General features: G+C 38.1%; 2 protein-coding genes across 3 annotated transcripts; one reads left to right on the top strand and one right to left on the bottom strand.

Annotated features, from left to right (window-relative positions):
- Positions 1-1,753: 1,753 nt before the first annotated feature.
- Positions 1,754-3,669, top strand: LOC121251926 (V-type proton ATPase subunit D-like). Its single transcript, XM_041151336.1, has 2 exons — positions 1,754-1,996; positions 2,650-3,669. The coding sequence occupies exon 2, from the start codon at positions 2,662-2,664 to the stop codon at positions 3,445-3,447; it is 786 nt and encodes a 261-aa protein (XP_041007270.1). The 5' UTR covers positions 1,754-1,996; positions 2,650-2,661; the 3' UTR covers positions 3,448-3,669.
- Positions 3,670-5,044: 1,375 nt separating this feature from the next.
- On the bottom strand, positions 5,045-16,554 carry LOC121251924 (2-oxoglutarate-Fe(II) type oxidoreductase hxnY-like). 2 transcript variants are annotated; one of them, XM_041151334.1, is made up of 11 exons: positions 16,303-16,554; positions 16,003-16,198; positions 15,806-15,907; positions 15,396-15,447; positions 14,739-14,860; positions 14,556-14,656; positions 14,397-14,455; positions 13,207-13,263; positions 12,305-12,350; positions 5,949-6,028; positions 5,045-5,424 (listed from the first exon to the last, which is right to left on the bottom strand). In XM_041151334.1, exons 1-11 carry the CDS (start codon positions 16,546-16,548, stop codon positions 5,334-5,336), a joined length of 1,152 nt encoding a protein of 383 aa, XP_041007268.1. In that variant the 5' UTR covers positions 16,549-16,554; the 3' UTR covers positions 5,045-5,333. The 2 variants fall into 2 exon arrangements, with proteins under 2 accessions (XP_041007268.1, XP_041007269.1); XM_041151335.1 differs by having other exon boundaries at positions 15,806-15,904; positions 16,303-16,550.
- Positions 16,555-17,046: the final 492 nt, after the last annotated feature.

The raw sequence follows: 17,046 nt of genomic DNA, 5'->3' as shown, positions 1-17,046 counted from the left end.
GGGCAAACCCAAATACTTATCCAAATCCCCACAAGCTCTAGCACCTGAAACTCTCAGCAACAGTTCTCTAGTTTCAATCCTAGTATTCCCACTAAAAAAAGTAGAAGTTTTATGAATATTTAATTTCTGCCCATAGGCCCCTTCATAAATATTCAGCAAACTTCTCAAACAAATCCAATCCTCCAAAGTGGCTTTAGAAAACAAAATACAATCATCTACAAAAACAAATGATTCAACCTGGTTCCAGCCCTTGCTACAGCCACCCCTTTAATCCATCCATTCCTTTCTGCATTATGAATAAGAGCAGTAAAGCCTTCAACACATAAAACACATAAATATGGGGAGAGTGGATCCCCTTGCCTCAAACCCCTAGAAGGAATAATAGGCTCTCCTAGCTGCCCATTAATCAAAATGGAATACTTAACAGAGTGGACACACTCTATTATTAAATTAACTCACCTCTCCCCAAAACCCAATTTCTCCATCATTCTTCTCAAAAAAATCCACTCAATCCGATCATAAGCTTTAGGCATATCTAATTTTACGGCCATATATCCCACCCTCCCCTTCTTTTTTACCTTCATAGAATGTAACACCTCATATGCAGCAACAATGTTATCCGTGATAACCCTTCCTTGAATAAAAACGCTCCGATTTGGACAAATCACCCCAGGCATCACACACTACAACTTATTAGCTAATGTTTTGGCAATAATTGTATACAAAACATACATAAGCTAATACATCTATAATCATCTCCCCACCCCCCGCCCCCTCAGGATTCTTATTTTTCGGGATTAAACAATGTAAGTCTCATTTAAGGAATTGTTAAGAACCCCAAAATTTAAGAAATCCAAAACTACTTTACTAACCTCATCTCCCACTGTATCCCAATAATTATGGTAGAAGCACGCTTCAAACCCATCTGGTCCTAGAGATCTAAGAGGCCCCATCTCATTTAAAGCTGCCTCCACCTCACATCTAGTAAACGATCTCAACATCTGAGTATTCATCTCCTCTAACGCCTTAGGAATAACTTTTTTTAAACATTCTTCAATCTCCCCCTCCCCTGGAACTGAAGAGCTGTAAACCTGCTAGTAATGGTTCATAAAAGCTTCATTAATCCCTTTTTCCCTTGTCCATAGTTGATTTTCAGCATCTCGAAGTTTTGAAATTCTATTGATCCTCCTCCTCTGAGAAGCACATGCATGAAAGTATTTACTATTTCTGTCACCCAACTTTTACCAATTATTCTTAGCTCTCTATCTACACTTCATATTAATATTTGGTCTGCTATCTACCAGCCATAACTTGCATTAATTCGATGATGAAGGTGTGAATAGACAAAATTACCCATCATGCTTAGTTCAATGGCACTTGTTAATATTTTATTGTATGCTTTTTTTAACAAATGGAGTAAACTGATATGAAACTTCAAAATGAGTTTTGCATTAAATCAAAGTATTCTATACGTTTTTAAAAATACTTTAGCAATAAACAGATTTCATAAAAATAAACTCATAAATTGGCGTAACTTAATGTAATACGTTAGATTATAAACCTATTTTTATTATAAAGTAGATCTAAAATATAAGTCTATGAGATTATTTTTATAGCATCTTTGTGTACTTCATTAAAATTATTATAAGATAGTTTTATCACGGCGACTTAATTTGAGTTGTAGACGCGACAATCACCGCCGCAAGATATTTTTATCTTAATAATAAACGACAAACAATAGGATCGTAATAACATCTCTATGCGAAGTTGCCACTTTGTACTCGAACCGAATCATTCGACTGTTATTTCGGCAATAATAGCCGCAGCAGACGTGTGTCGCCGGGCTTGCTGCTTGACGTAGCCGGAGGAAGCAGAGTTCACGCCCAAAATAAAAGACGATCGACAGCCTTAGGCGTAGTCCGTTAGCGCGATTAATTTGCTGGGCAACGCTGGGAGACCCCGAAACTCTAGTTCCCGTTGAATCGAACCATTCTAGGTGTGTAATCTGGTCTGATCTGGTACATTTCGATGTTAGTTACGGTTAATGTTATTTGGTTTTGAGTTTGGGTCTGCGGGTTTGTTTTTAAGGGTATAAAATGCATATGCGAGGCAAAATTGTCGATTTCAAGAATGGGAACTTGGGGGTTTGCTCATCTCTTTGTATTTGTTTAGGTTTCAAAATAGGGTTTTCATTTACTTTAATTTCTTAATACAGTGAGTACATCATTTGAATTATGTGATCGGTTTTGAAGTTTTTATATTATAGCGTTTGAGCGTTGGTATGGTAAAGTAAGAAGGGGAAATAGATATAGAGATAATGATGAGGGAAGCCCAGAAAGTTTCGGGAATCGCCTTTAAGCTTGAAAATAAATATGATGCTAGCAGATGCTGATCATCTCGAGGTCGGACTCTCATAGATTGACGCTGTGTTTTATTATAAAATAGGGTGTCTGGTAATATTCTAAATTTCGCTTCGTTATTCTTTGATGTGATATTTTCTTTTCCTTATTGAAGCGTTTAGCAGGAAATAAACAGTTTTGTATTGGTTTGATCATTCCAATGAACTATAAAAGTTGTGATCATTTCATTCACTGCACTAAGCCATTTTATTGTCTTAAAATATTTAACCACTTTGTATCTTTGGCTTAGACATTTGTAAAGATGTCCGGTCAAAGCCAGCGCTTGAATGTAGTTCCCACTGTAACAATGCTGGGGGCCATGAAAGCACGTCTTGTTGGTGCTACTAGAGGTCATGCTCTTCTCAAGAAGAAGAGTGATGCTTTAACTGTGCAGTTCCGTCAGATTCTCAAAAAGATTGTTTCCACAAAAGAGTCAATGGGAGAGATCATGAAGACCTCGTCATTTGCCCTAACCGAAGTCAAGTACGTTGCTGGAGATAGTATCAAGCACAGTGTCCTCGAGAATGTAAAAAATGCATCTCTTAAAGTTCGATCGAAGCAAGAAAATATTGCTGGCGTGAAGCTCCCCAAGTTCGAATATTTTACTGAAGGTGAGACCAAGAATGACCTAACTGGATTGGCTAGAGGTGGACAACAAGTTCAGCAGTGTCGTGCAGCTTATGTGAAAGCAATTGAGGTTCTTGTTGAGCTTGCTTCACTTCAGACATCATTCTTGACACTTGATGAAGCAATCAAGACCACTAATCGTAGGGTTAATGCACTAGAGAATGTTGTGAAGCCAAGGTTGGAGAACACCATAATTTACATTAAGGCGGAGTTGGATGAACTGGAAAGGGAGGACTTCTTCAGGTTAAAGAAGATACAAGGTTATAAGAAGAGGGCAATTGAGAAGCAGGTTGCATCTGCCAAGCAGTTTGCTGAGGAGCAGTCTGCAGAGAAGGTATCTTTGCAGAAAGGGATTTCAATAAGTTCAGCTCACAACTTATTATCTGCAGCTGCGCACAAGGATGAGGATATCATTTTCTGATTTGGGGGTTGCTTTATATGTTCTTCAGGATGTGTTGCTTTGTCTGTGCTTCTTGTTTTGCCGTGCTGAATAAAAGCTTGACGTGTGTTACTTTTTCTTGTGTATTATTTATGAGTAGGCATTTATCACTTCCAAGTTCTGTTAGTATTTGTTTCCAGGAGTTGATTTCTTGAAAATGAAAGAGCTCTGGCAATGCAGAAAGACGGTAGATTTGCTGGTTTATTGCTGGTGTTGATTCTGATAATTTGTCTAACGTTTGTTCTCAAACTTTATCACTTCATCGACCCCTAACCTCATCAGCTCCCATTCCAATAACATCGAATAATATGTATGTATGTATGTATTAGGCAGGCTCGATGATATTAGTACGAGAAAATATATTTGCAACCGTAAAGTACTCTTTTTACTTGTATATTTAGTCATGTCATCCATTTTTTTCCCACTTTATCTTCTTTCATTTATAATATTGTCTCTTCTTTTTATCTAATATATTACAATTAGTGATTAAAGAATGCTATGTAACTTCATAGGCAGCTTATAAAAAGAATAAAAAAAAAAAAAAATCAACAATTTCTTCCTGTAAATCGTGTAAATACACGATTAGTTTTTCAGTATTTTGGTCGATCACCATTTGGGGAGCTAAAAGCCAAACTTTGCAGTGGCTAAACAACATCCACAGTCGCGACCAATATAAAGATAAGAGTCGGGCTTTGAAGTACCTTATTGGTAACAATAATGCAACGTGATGCTCCTAAAGTAATTTAGAAATGGACGACAATCTTCTTGTTCTAGCAACCTTTCCTTCATCTCTCTCTAGATTTCCACCGACAGTCAAAAGGGCTACTTCCAAGGTGATGTGATGCAATCCCCTATTGGTGCTGCTCATGAACTAGAAAATGAAACAAGAGTGGTCACATTTGCACTTTTCAATCGAAACGGTATGCCCCAGACCTGACATGTCTATTGGTAGAAAGAACGCCTTAGGTACATTTTCCCAGAGACATTAAGCAGTGAAAAAAAAAAAAAAAAAAAAAAAAAAATTGGCCATTTAAACAATTCCAACCTTGGTCGACAATAGCTAGCGGTCACATATCCATGCAGAAGGAAAAAATCAGTCTCATGATCGCATTGGTTGTGTGGCCACGTCTGAGAGACATTTCATATGATACTATGTCAATTAAATTTGATGCTTATATAAGCAATTTTAATTAGACGACATGTTGCGATAGGATGGAAGTACTACATCATCCGTACTCAGAGAGTACCTAATAATTTTCTGAAATTGAAACATGTCAAAGCAACACAAGATGCATAAAGGAAAGAGATACTAGTCACTTGCATGCATAAAGGAAGAAATAAAGGAGTGATACACCTCTTTCGTCTCATATTTCTTAAAAATTAACTATATACATCAATTTGTTATAAATCCATATCTCTAGTAAATGGCCCACTGAAACCCTAAAATGGCCTTGCCATATACATCCTGACTGGCTGACTCAAGATCTTAGCAACTGATGCTCTGCTTAACCAACCCACCCCTATGATTTCAACCAAAGGAACAACGTCTCGGAGGACTGATGAAACTTCAACACACCAATTTCTAAAGAGGATTGTACCCCGAATTTATTTATTTACCCTCACTTATGGCAGAGGAACACCATCATACAAAGCTCGCTACACCATTCGAGCTGCTTAGAAAAACGTAAGCATGTAGAAAAGGTTATATGATCTCTGGATGATGATCAACCCTTATACGTATAAAGATGCAAAACTTGTATAGAAAGGACCTCTACTGGTCTGGCTATATGCTTTTAACTTGTTTCAGTAGAATTATTTGCTGGCTGTTCAGGTTTGTAGATCTCCCAAATCATATTTTGGTTGAATTATTATGCTTCAGTTTTGTTGTATCTACTCAGATCAGCATGAGTATCCTTATAGCGTTGGCTAAGGTAAGTCTGACATAAGATTGGAGGAAACCTGGCAAAACAGAGAAATGCAGCACAGAAATAGAAGAGTTAAAAAATTTGAAATCCGTTAATATTTCTCAGTTCATGCATATGATTTCACATTTAAAACTGCCACCTAATTATCCAGGTAAATTTTGGGTGATCTAGATCTTTATTTTCACAGTCAAATGGTTAACGTGTGCAAGAGTATTTAATTCTGTATGAACAAATTCTCATAGCTGGTAAACAAAAAAGTTAAAACGGAACCCACCCACTAAAATGTTGTGTGCAATTTTAGAAAACATTATGCAAGAAAATATTTTCTTTTCTGACATAAAAGTAAAAACGCATCCATTTGTGTTACCCTGAGATCAGCAATTCAGAGGCTTTTATTTAACCAGTTTTATTTACTTGTTCCTTTCTTTTAAATCCTCAGACAAGCCCACATCACATTGTCCATTCGCTTTATGCATAGGAAAACAAGCAATCGTTTCAAACTGGAACTCACTGAGCTTTATAATTTGCAATGACAACAGTTTGTGGATACTAACTTACTTGGGAGGGTTATTTTCTGATTTGCAGGTTGGCAAGCACTCGACAAGACAATCATGACAAGGTTCCACAAAATATGCAATCTGCCACAGGGAAAAGGAAATGAGATACACATATACATTATTACTTTTAAAAGGATCTACTAAAAGTAATAGAAATGCATTTTATGTAGATGAAAAATAACAACTAAAAAAAAGAGGTACTCGAGGAACTAGGCTAAATATATAAAATGAATGTCATGCAAAGAAAACATGAGTAAGATTGAAGGAATCTTCAACAATCTTCAGAGTCTCGCCAAGTTAACAATTTCATTTACAGGCATCAGATATTCACAATGTTCTCTGAAACATGAAGTGGGTAAATACATACTTCTGTGCTGTAATATTCACATTCGGAAACAACAGTGAAGTTCACTGCGGCTACTGAGAGGGTAATAATCAAGAGCAAGAGATTTGATGTTTGACAGACTGATATTACTGACATAGTCATTGGGTCGGCTAGATAAAAAAGTGTAGGAGAACAATTAATCTCTAATTTCTAAGCAACCAGTTTGTCCACCTGACAGCCACAAATACAACTGATTTTACCTAAAAGAGGAAGATATGGAAAAGGAGTTCTGAGTAGCTAAAGTCTCAACTGTGGACCTATCAGTGCCATTGGTAATACATCTTGACATTGTGCAAATTAATCCAACTACAATTTATAAATCAGAATTAGTTTCTCTCCGTACAGTTTTAGTTTTTTTCCTTCTGTTGCTAGTGATTCATCAATGGCTTTTCCTTCTTGAGGGGATTAGTGTATTCTCTGAATCATTAGGTTTGTATTGTCTGTGGGTTGGTTTAGATGGGGTTGTGCAAGGAGGTATTCATTGATCAGAAGTTGTTTGAGTTTAGAAAGGAGAATGCAAGGTGGTGGAGGATTATAGAAAGTAGTCATCGTGGTGTGAAATATATTTCAGTGGATTGGGAAACTCTGGGTTGGCTGGGTTCTATGGTGAAGGAGTGTGCAGTAACATTGGGTACTCAGGAGTTTCTGCGAACTCGTAGAAAAGGGGACATTGTGATAATAGTGAGGAAGGGACGTAACTTTAATGGTAGTTTTATCTCCATCTCAGAATTTGGTCGTGATAAGAGGAGAGGATTGCTTGTGATTCCGGAAGGAAGGAAGGGGGAGGGATGGAAGAAGCTTGCTGATATTTTAATGGAGATGGCTGATATCCAGATAGTTGCTGCAAAGAAGAACAAAGGTGAGGGAGGTGCTCCATCATCGTGGGCAGGAGGTGCAAGGTTGTACAGTGAGGTACTGAAGAAGGTACCGTATCGTGCTACATTAGACGTGGTGTTAGGTGTAACCATCTCTGAGGACGTGCAGCGGCATGGTGTAGCAGAAAGCAGATTGGCGGGGCTAAATGAGGAAAGCATTTTGAAGATGTTAGCTGGATTGGAGGAGAAGATCGGCATTGTGTTAGATGAAATAAATTATCTAAAACGCTGCGTTAAAGGTAAGGAGGTGGTGGGCCGAAATGGTGGGCTTGGTATGGGTCTGGGCAGAGCGATGGGCTTGGGCAAGGGTCAGGCATCAGGCCCTGTGAAGGCCTGGATGGCAGTGGAGACAGTTGGGTCGGGGAAGGTTCTCGGATCCGAGATATCGGACCAGGGACAGCGGGTGGCGCCGATAAGTTCATTACCGGCAACCCTGCCGGCACAGAAGCTGCCGACAACCTCGGTCGAACCCTCTGGTGAGACGGAAAAGGAGATCCGACTCGGATCTGAGATTTTGGACCAAGGTCATGTTGCTCCTGTGGCGCCGATAAGTGCATTATTGGCAACCCTGCCGGCACAGAAGTTGCCGACACCCTCGGTCGACCACTCAGGTGAGACGATAAAGGAGTTCCGACGGGAAGAGATAGAGGAGGGGGAGTTTCTGGCGTTAACTTCTGCGTCTGTGGAGAATGGACTATCGGAACTGTGTGTGGTGGACGAAGTCCCAGAAGTGGTGCACGAGCAGTCTGGCTTGAGGGATAGAGAGATGTCTCTTTGCGGTGAGGTGTTTTCGCGGGACAGTGATGTGGTTCAGAGTGGTCTTCCACTTTTGGTGATGAGTAGACCTGATGAGTTATTTTCTGGGGATGATTCTCCTCTTAATAATATGGTTTTAAGTGGTGAAACAAATAAGCTGGATGTTTCGGTGATTCCCAATAACAGTGTTGGGGAAGAGGGGGCTCTTACTCCTTTATGTACACTCCCTCCCAGTGATTATGGGAGTTGTTCGACGAATTGGATTTTTAAAAAGGTAGAGGAGCTACAGAAAATTTTTGGGGTCTCTTTTGGAGGTTATGAGGAACAATTTATGGCCCTTCTTATGGCTATTGAAGCTAGCCATTCGAAATCAGCTTCAAAACAAGATAGGGAACTTAAACGCTTAACATGCTCCATCAATTATGATGTCAAGGAGGGGAGTAGTGGAAGGGTTAGATCAAAAGGGAGGGGTAAGTTAAGTTTTAATGAAGCCTAAGATCGTTTCTTGGAATGTAAGGGGTCTCAATGATAGGGACAAACGCCTTCGGATCAAAGCTCTATTGAGATTATGGAAGGGAGATGTGATATGCTTGCAAGAAACAAAGTTGGGTTTTATTGATAGAAGTTTTGTGCGTAGTATTTGGGGATGTTCTTATATGGGTTAGTCCTATTTGGCCTCTTAGGGAGCATCAGGTGGAGTATTATTAATGTGGGATAAAAGAGTGGTTGAGGCGATTGAGGAGTGCGTTGGAGAGTTTTCGGTTTCGGTGTTATTCAAAAATGTGAGCGATGGGTGGATTTGGGCTTTTGCAAGGTCTTATGGTCCTAACATAGATAGAGATAGACGAAGGTTGTGGGAGGAGTTGGCGGGAATACACTCTTTATGGGATGTGCCGTGGTGTATGGAGGGTGATTTTAACATTACTCGTTTTCCTAGTGAACGATCAGGGCATCATCGACACACTTTGGCCATGGCGGAATTCTCTGAGTTCATCTTTGATATGGATCTTATGGACCTCCCTTTGGTGGGTGGTGAGTATACTTGGTCTAATGGCCGTGCTTGGTCGAAATTGGATCGATTTCTTGTCTCACCGTTATGGGAAGCCCACTATCCAGAAGTTAGTCAGAAAAGGTTAGCTAGAGTCAGTTCAGACCATTTTCCCATCCTCTTAGATTGTGGTGGCATTCAAGGGGGTCGCCGGTATTTCAAGTTTGAGAATATGTGGCTTAAGGTGGACGGGTTTGTAGAGATGGTGAGAACTTGGTGGATTTCGTACCAGTTTAGTGGCACTCCGAGTTTTATTCTTGCAAGTAAGATGAAGGCTCTAAAGCAAGACCTGAAGAAATGGAACTTGGAAGTTTTTGGTCACATTGACAATCAAAAGTCTATTTTGATGGAGGAGTTGCAGGAGTTGGAGGGTAAGGAATTATTGGGAAGGGCTTCGGAGGAGGAGTTATTGAGAAAAGTAACGGTTGTGGCAAAGTTGGAAAGGGTGTTGCTGTTAGAAGAGACTTCATGGCGTCAAAAATCCAGAGCCCTCTGGTTGAAAGAGGGTGATAGGTGTACGAAGTTTTTTCACAAAATGGCTAATTCTCATCGACGTAATAATGCGATTGAGTTGTTACATTCAGGTACACAAGTGCTATCTTCTTCGGCTGATCTAGAAAGTCACATTGCACATTATTATGAGACTCTGCTTACCGAACCAGTAACTTGGAGGCCGAAGCTTGATGACCTACCATTTGAGGCAATTGATCCGCAGCTTGTGAGTGTATTGGAGAGACCTTTTGTGGAAGATGAGATTTTCAAGGTCATATCTGGTATGGCTAAGGACAAAGCGCCGGGTCCGGATGGTTTCTCAATGGGTTTCTTCCAAACTTGTTGGGATGTGGTGAAAGGTGATGTCTTGCGGGTGTTCAGTGAATTTCATGCTTATCAAAAGCTTGAAAAATCACTTAATGCGACTTTTATTGCACTTATTCCAAAGAAATATGGGGCGTCGAATATTGAGGATTTTCTCCCAATAAGTTTGATTAGCAGTGTCTATAAGATTATTTCAAAGGTCCTTGCTAATCGGCTTAGTCTAGTGCTGGAAAATATTATTTCCAAGCCTTAAAATGCTTTTATTCATGGGAGATATATACTTGATTCGGTGCTCATTGTAAATGAGTGTTTGGATGCTAGATTGAGGGAGGGAAGTCCAGGTATTCTTTGCAAGCTAGATATGGAGAAGGCTTATGACCATGTGAACTGGGATTTCCTTTTGTATTTATTGAAGAGGTGTGGTTTCGGAGATAGGTGGATTTCTTGGATGCGTTTTTGCATTTCAACGGCCCGGTTTTCAGTGCTAGTTAATGGCACTCCTGCAGGTTTTTTTCATAGTTAGAGGGGTTTGCGACAGGGTGATCCATTATCTCCCTTTTTTTTTGTCATAGTTATGGAGGCGTTGAGCAAGATGTTGCAGGCTACTGTTAGTGGGGGTTTTTTATCTGGTTTTCAGGTGGGAAATGGCTCTGGTAGCTCTTGTATCATTTCACATCTTCTTTTTGCAGACGACACTCTATTGTTTTGTGAAGCGGATAGGAGTCAGGTCCAAACTTTGCGTGCATTATTACTTTGTTTTGAAGCAGTATCAGGGCTTAAGGTGAACCTTGACAAGTCTGAGTTGGTTCCGGTGGGTGTGGTCCCTAATATACGCAATCTAGCAAGTCTTCTGGGTTGCAGGGTGTCCTCGTTCCCAATGAAATATCTGGGTCTTCCGTTAGGTGCTACTTTCAAGAGTAGAGCTATATGGGATGGGGTGGTAGAAAAGATAGAGAAAAGATTGGCTGGATGGAAAAGGGTGTATCTATCGAAAGGAGGTCGTCTCACTCTTATCAAGAGTACCCTTACAAACCTCCCCACTTATTTTTTATCCCTTTTTCCTATGCCTGCAGGGGTGGTGAATAGAATTGAGAAACTCTTCAAGGCATTTCTATGGGGAGGCTTAGCGGAGGAGAAGAAAGTTCATTTGGTTAATTGGAAGACAGTATGTTCTCCAGTTGAGTATGGGGGGTTGGGTGTGTGTAACTTGAGAACTTTTAATAAAGTGTTGTTGGGGAAATGACTTTGGAGATATCATATGGAAGAGGGTTCTTTGTGGAGGGAAATAATAGATGCTAAATATGGGGTTGATTGGGGTGGTTGGTGTTCTAAAGAAGTGAGAGGGGGGCATGGAGTGGGGCTATGGAAGTTTATAAGGAAGGGGTGGATTATTTTAGTAAATCATATTCGTTTTGTTGCAGGTGAGGGTGACCGAATCAGTTTTTGGCGGGATGTGTGGTGTGGAGATCATGCATTGGAAAGGGTGTTTCCAGCTTTATATCGTATTGCAGTTAACAAGGACGTTTCTGTGGTGGAAGTGCGATTATTTGCTCATGGTTCGCATCAGTGAAATATTCATTTTAATAGAGATATTCATGATTGGGAATTATCTATGGTTTCAGATTTTTTCAGCTTGTTACATTCTTTAGGGTCTACTATGGCGCAACAAGACAGCTTGAAATGGAGGTTCCAGGATCATAAGAAATTCTCAGTAAAAGCGTATTATAAAATTTTGATTTCACAGGATCACACCTCATTCCCTTGGAGGAACATTTGGAGGTCTCGAGTGCCCTCTAGAGTTGCTTTCTTTGTTTGGAATGCCGCCCTTGGGAAGATCTTAACCACGGATAATTTGAGGAAGAGAGGATGCGTTGTACTGGATTGGTGTTACATGTGTAGAAAGAATGGAGAATCGGTAGATCATCTTTTACTACATTGTGATGTAGCAAGAGGGTTGTGGGATGAGATTTTTCGACGGGTCGGTGTGGCTTGGGTAATGCCTAGGAGAGTGGTGGAGCTGATGGGTTGTTGGAGGAAATTGCAGGGCAGTCATCAAGTGGCAGCAGTTTGGAGAATGATTCCGTTGTGTATCATGTGGTGTATTTGGACGGAAAGGAATATGCGATGCTTCAAAGACAAGGAAAGAACAATGATGGAGGTGAAGAATTATTTTCTGCACACTTTATTGCTTTGGTTTTCAGCTATTGTATTAAATGGGGATGATATACATGAATTCCTATCTTTAGTTTAACGCTCTTAGAATGTATCTAGGTGTTCAACTGTATACTTCATGTGTTCTAGGTATATGCCTATTTCATTCACATCAATAAAGTTTATATCTTACTTATCAAAAAAAAATTAATTGATGACATTATAGAGCCGGTGACATCATCTTCATGTATCATCTAAAGGCTCAAGGAGGGCCTCAAAACAATTTTTATTAAAAATAAAAATAAAAATATAAGGAGGGGTCTTACAGAATATCTCTCCTGACCATTCACAAGAACTCTGTGCAACGTGGACCTGAGTAGCAAAATGTCCATACAAGGGTTAGAAAATTTTCAGAGAAGGGGAGCAAGAATAATATAGTTTTCGATAAAAGTCCCTGAGAAATGCCTACAACAGTATTCAACAATTTTTTAATAAAAACTTTAAAAGAACAAACCAGCAATGGCAATAGCAGAAGTAGGTTCATGATAACGGTCTTGAAAATCATGATTTTTGGGGAAAATCTATACCCTACAAACTTCAATCTGGAATTCAAGTTTGCCAGCATAAGCGGGATAACATCTTAATAGCTCAATAAAAAGCAACAGCAGTATAATACCACTCCTGGGACAAAAGTCAAACTTTCCAGTAATTTAAAAGATCACTAGTAATACTTTCTGTTTCTGAAACATGATTGATTAATAACTTAGATTTTGATTGGGGATATCAAATGTGTTATGCCTTAGAAAAGCTAAATCTACATCTACAATTGTATTCTTAAAGCCAGTTAGGATGGCAATAAATACAATATCAATAAAGAGTGCAATATAGACATCTTTAACTTATATACATATGAAATCCAGAGAGTTATTTAGTTTTAGATTTTCCATGTATGTTCAGATGTTGAAAATCATATTTAAGGAAACTTAAACTGCAGTAATCTAACCAGGGAAAACTAATTCACAAGTCATATTAGAATTTGAAATTGTTTCTGTACCAGATCAATGTAGATAACAGCCACAGTCAGACCAGGTTATGGCAATAAAGAGCACTCAGACATAACAACCAAGTATTAAATACCATTAAGGATGAAAACCTAATTGTATTGAAAGGCTCTTATATGGGATAAAAGTAAAGCTTAGACCAAGGCTACCGCTAAGAGGTGTATTACTTGAAAACACAGTTGCTCCAGCGCTCCAGCATGTCACCAAGATTCACTACAAATGCTCTGCCAAAGACAAACCATAGAAAGAAATTCAGCATACCAAGCCAAACAGAAACTTTTCTTTTTCACTTTTATAATGTGAATATGTGATTATTTACATATTTCATATCAAAACTTAGAATACAGATAGACAATGTACAGCTAAAGTGGTAGCATACGAGCATTTTATCGTTCAAAACAGCACAATCACTTGGAAGAAAAATATTATCATACAGAAGGCTGGAGCAGAAGTTTCAATGTTTTCAGTCAATAATATTTAGGCCTGGTCTTCACACCACTAATAATCACGGTGGATAGAAAATTTTTTAATTAATTAAATTTCTCTACAACTTTGTCAATATGGTCCTCGTAATATTAATCCGAGTGATTAGTACTGAAGTAAGGCTTACAAAGTATCATCTTCACAAAAAAAAAAAAAAAAAAAAAAGAAAGAAATAAAAAACAAATTATACCTTTTAGCTCATAAGAAAATCTTCTAACATCCTTTTGCACGAAAGAAGGTTGATTTTTCTTTATAAGGAAGTTCAAATTTAATTAATGAAGAAACAAGTTGTTATCAGAGTACACAGAGCATATACATGAAAAACGCCTAATAAGAGAAACAAAGTCAATATACTAGATACTTAAGTTTATTGATCTCATTGCTAACTTTACATTGGGATCTATTTATGATAGGAATTCCAACTATTGAAAGAAAATGTTCTGATGTTTAATTTTTTTTTTATTGGCATCGGGTGTCCAAGAACAGCGTTCCGACTAATCCCGAGGGTGCACAAGCCCTCGGCAAAGAGTTTCCCGCAAATGCACCTTGGATAATTCAAGGAGAAAATCCCCAAGTCCGACAGCCCCTAGAGATTGTTTGCACCCAAGGGAATTTGAACCTTAGACCTGGGAGGAGCATACCTCCAAGCCTAAGGCCTTTACCCCTTGAGCCAACCCCTAGGGGTTTATTCTGATGTTTAATTAAGTGGAAGAAGATCAAAATCAAGTTTGATCATAATAATGAATTAATAGAATTCAGAAAGCATTTGAGAATAATGTCTACCTAGAAAACTAAATTTTAGTTCTAATGCATCAGCCAGACTCAATATAATAAAGCTCTAGAATCTCAATCTCCAAAGCCCTCAGTTACTCACCCTTTTAGTGGTGGTACATATTCCCATATCTGAGGTTTAGCATCCTTATCCTTGCATATCTGGTGATTAATTAACACAATTGCAATAGCTAATCAGATTAAAAAAACTAACTATTCTATTTCACCCAAAAAGATTTAATTTTGACAGCTGTCTTCTTACTTGGAGACCTAAGACATCATCTGTTGCTAAGAGAGTAATCAAACCAAAGTCAGAATGGGCTCCAGCTCCATATATTCCCTTTGAGGGATCAGACAATTGACCTAAAAAAGTCCCCTGATGTGTTACCAACGCCATAACACAGCCGGGTTCAAAATTGTTCAAGAACAAGAAATTAAAGTCAACCTTCATAGTGTAGTAAGCGCAAGGTTGCAATAGACTTGCCAAGCATTTCTGGCTTGTCAAAGAAATCAGCCTCCAGGTCAAGTGCAAGAGCTATTATCCTAGCAACTGCTCTCCCGATCTCCCTGAATATACACGAGGAATAGATTAAAAACAAACAAGCAATAAATAAATAGCTAATAACTTATACTATCTGGATCCTTGAATACCGGCCATTCTACAGAAAATTGATCCACAGGAACAACAAGTATGAGAGTCGAGAATGGAATCACAATGTTTTAAACACGCATTAATATGGGAAACCAAACTTTAAACATACCCAATAATTTAGGCTTGTTAAAACAACACATACACAATCACTGCCAAGAGCAGAAGGTTCATTAGCAGTGTGTAGCCCTTCTTCGCATTCAAAATGTAAACTTCTTACATTGTGGATAGTTATACAACCCTTACGGCTATGATTTGGTCTCACCATATGTTGCTTGGCAATATACTCACTTACAAAAGGATACTTTCATCCCACAATAACATTATAATAAAAAAAAGATTAAAAATCCTGCTTTTTGTGGTTCTATTACATTTCGTACTTGCGCGTGCATGTGTGTATAGAAGACTTTGTTAATCGTTCCATCATACAAACCCTATGTTTGTAAAACTTACAAAGCTTCTTGATGAAACTTCTCCATTGTCTCCCTCCATCCAGGAAATAGTCCTTAAAAATAGCAAAAAATTCAATATTCAATCACATACTTTTCAAAACTAAAAAGGAAACAATTAAAAAAGTGACCTGCTCTAATTAAAAGAGTGACCTGCTTAAAAAAAAAATATATATATATATATAATAATTAACTGTATGCTAAGTGAAATTTATGTAACGGAACATTGTTTCTTTATTATAAGACGTTAATTAAGATAAATTTAATAATGATAATATAATATAACTTATTATTTTATCATTCCTTAATTTTCATTATAATGAATTATGAAAGAATAATGAAAATTCGCCTCCTAAATCGCTATATATCCCCCTTCAAAGAAAAATATTGTTAGTATCAAATTCCTGTAGTTACCTGGCGCAGGCCAAACATTTTGCCCATAAAATGGTTTTTCCGCTTCTGGGTCGTCTTCAGCTACTTCCACTCCTATGTAATATCCCTCCTTGTAATCTCCTACTTTTTACCAAACAACAAAATTACAGAGAAATAAAAATAAGTACAATTATAACGTAATAAAAACAAAAGAGTGAAACTTGGTAGCGAAAGCAAACCGTGAGTTTGGTTTTCAGGGTCCAAAATCTCGTCAAGAACAGGGGTGTAGCCTCTATGTTTCTCGTTCCTTAAAAGCTTCATTTTCTCGTTCAATGGCAGACCGAACAATCTTCTGCTCTGTGCGAAAACCTTGTCCATGAATTCCTCGCTCATCCCGTGGTTTACAACGTAGAAAAACCCCGAATCCAAGCACGCCTTCACCAACGAGAGAAAAGGGGGAAGAAATCACTAACAGCTGAGAGTTTTGAAAAGGATAAAAAGAATCGTAAAATAATAAGGTATAGGAGATAGAAATGGACCTGTTTAAGCAATGAAACGGATTGGTGAATGTCAGGATTGGAGAGATCAATACAATTGAGGACTGACATCTTCGGGGCTTCAATATCGTTATCGCTCTGATTTTCCATTTCCCCGAGAAACGAATAGGCCTCAGGACACACTGAGCCAGAGAAGAGAGAACTAGAGGCGAGAGGAGAGAGAGAGAGAGTGTGTAAGCGCAATTCCGTTGGTCTTATTTTGCATGAAATGTGCTTCCGTGGTTGCATTTATAGGGAGGGAGGTAAGCATTTCCTTAAAAGATACGATATTAACGTGGCAGTTAATGTTGTTTTTAGTCCACTCTTATCTTTTTGTGCTCATTCTTCATGCAACATGTATGGAAAGTAGGCATTTTTTTTTTTTTAAATAATATTTACAGTTTTGAAGTATGTAATTCTCGTATATTTAATTTAAAAATAGTAAATAAATTTTACTTATATAATTTTTTTTAATGGTGGCACTCAACTTTTTTTCAAAGGAAATACGTAATTACCGTACACTCCAAAATTGTATATAGGATTACCCTAAATTTAAAGAGTTTATTACGTAATACTTTTAAAAAGTGGATAGTTAAAATAAAAAATGTGAGTTTTATAGTCAAATTTTAACCAAAGAATATTTAGTTCACAGCTAATGTAACACGTTAAAAAAATGAAAAATAATAAGATATAATTTCTTTTATAATTCTATTTTAAATGGATGATATTTAATCTTGTAAGATTATT

This window comes from Juglans microcarpa x Juglans regia, chromosome 2S (genome assembly GCF_004785595.1).
Source record: "Juglans microcarpa x Juglans regia isolate MS1-56 chromosome 2S, Jm3101_v1.0, whole genome shotgun sequence".
Lineage (NCBI taxonomy): Eukaryota > Viridiplantae > Streptophyta > Magnoliopsida > Fagales > Juglandaceae > Juglans > Juglans microcarpa x Juglans regia.
Note: the sequence above shows the minus strand (reverse complement) of the source record. Positions and strands in the feature narration are given on the sequence as shown.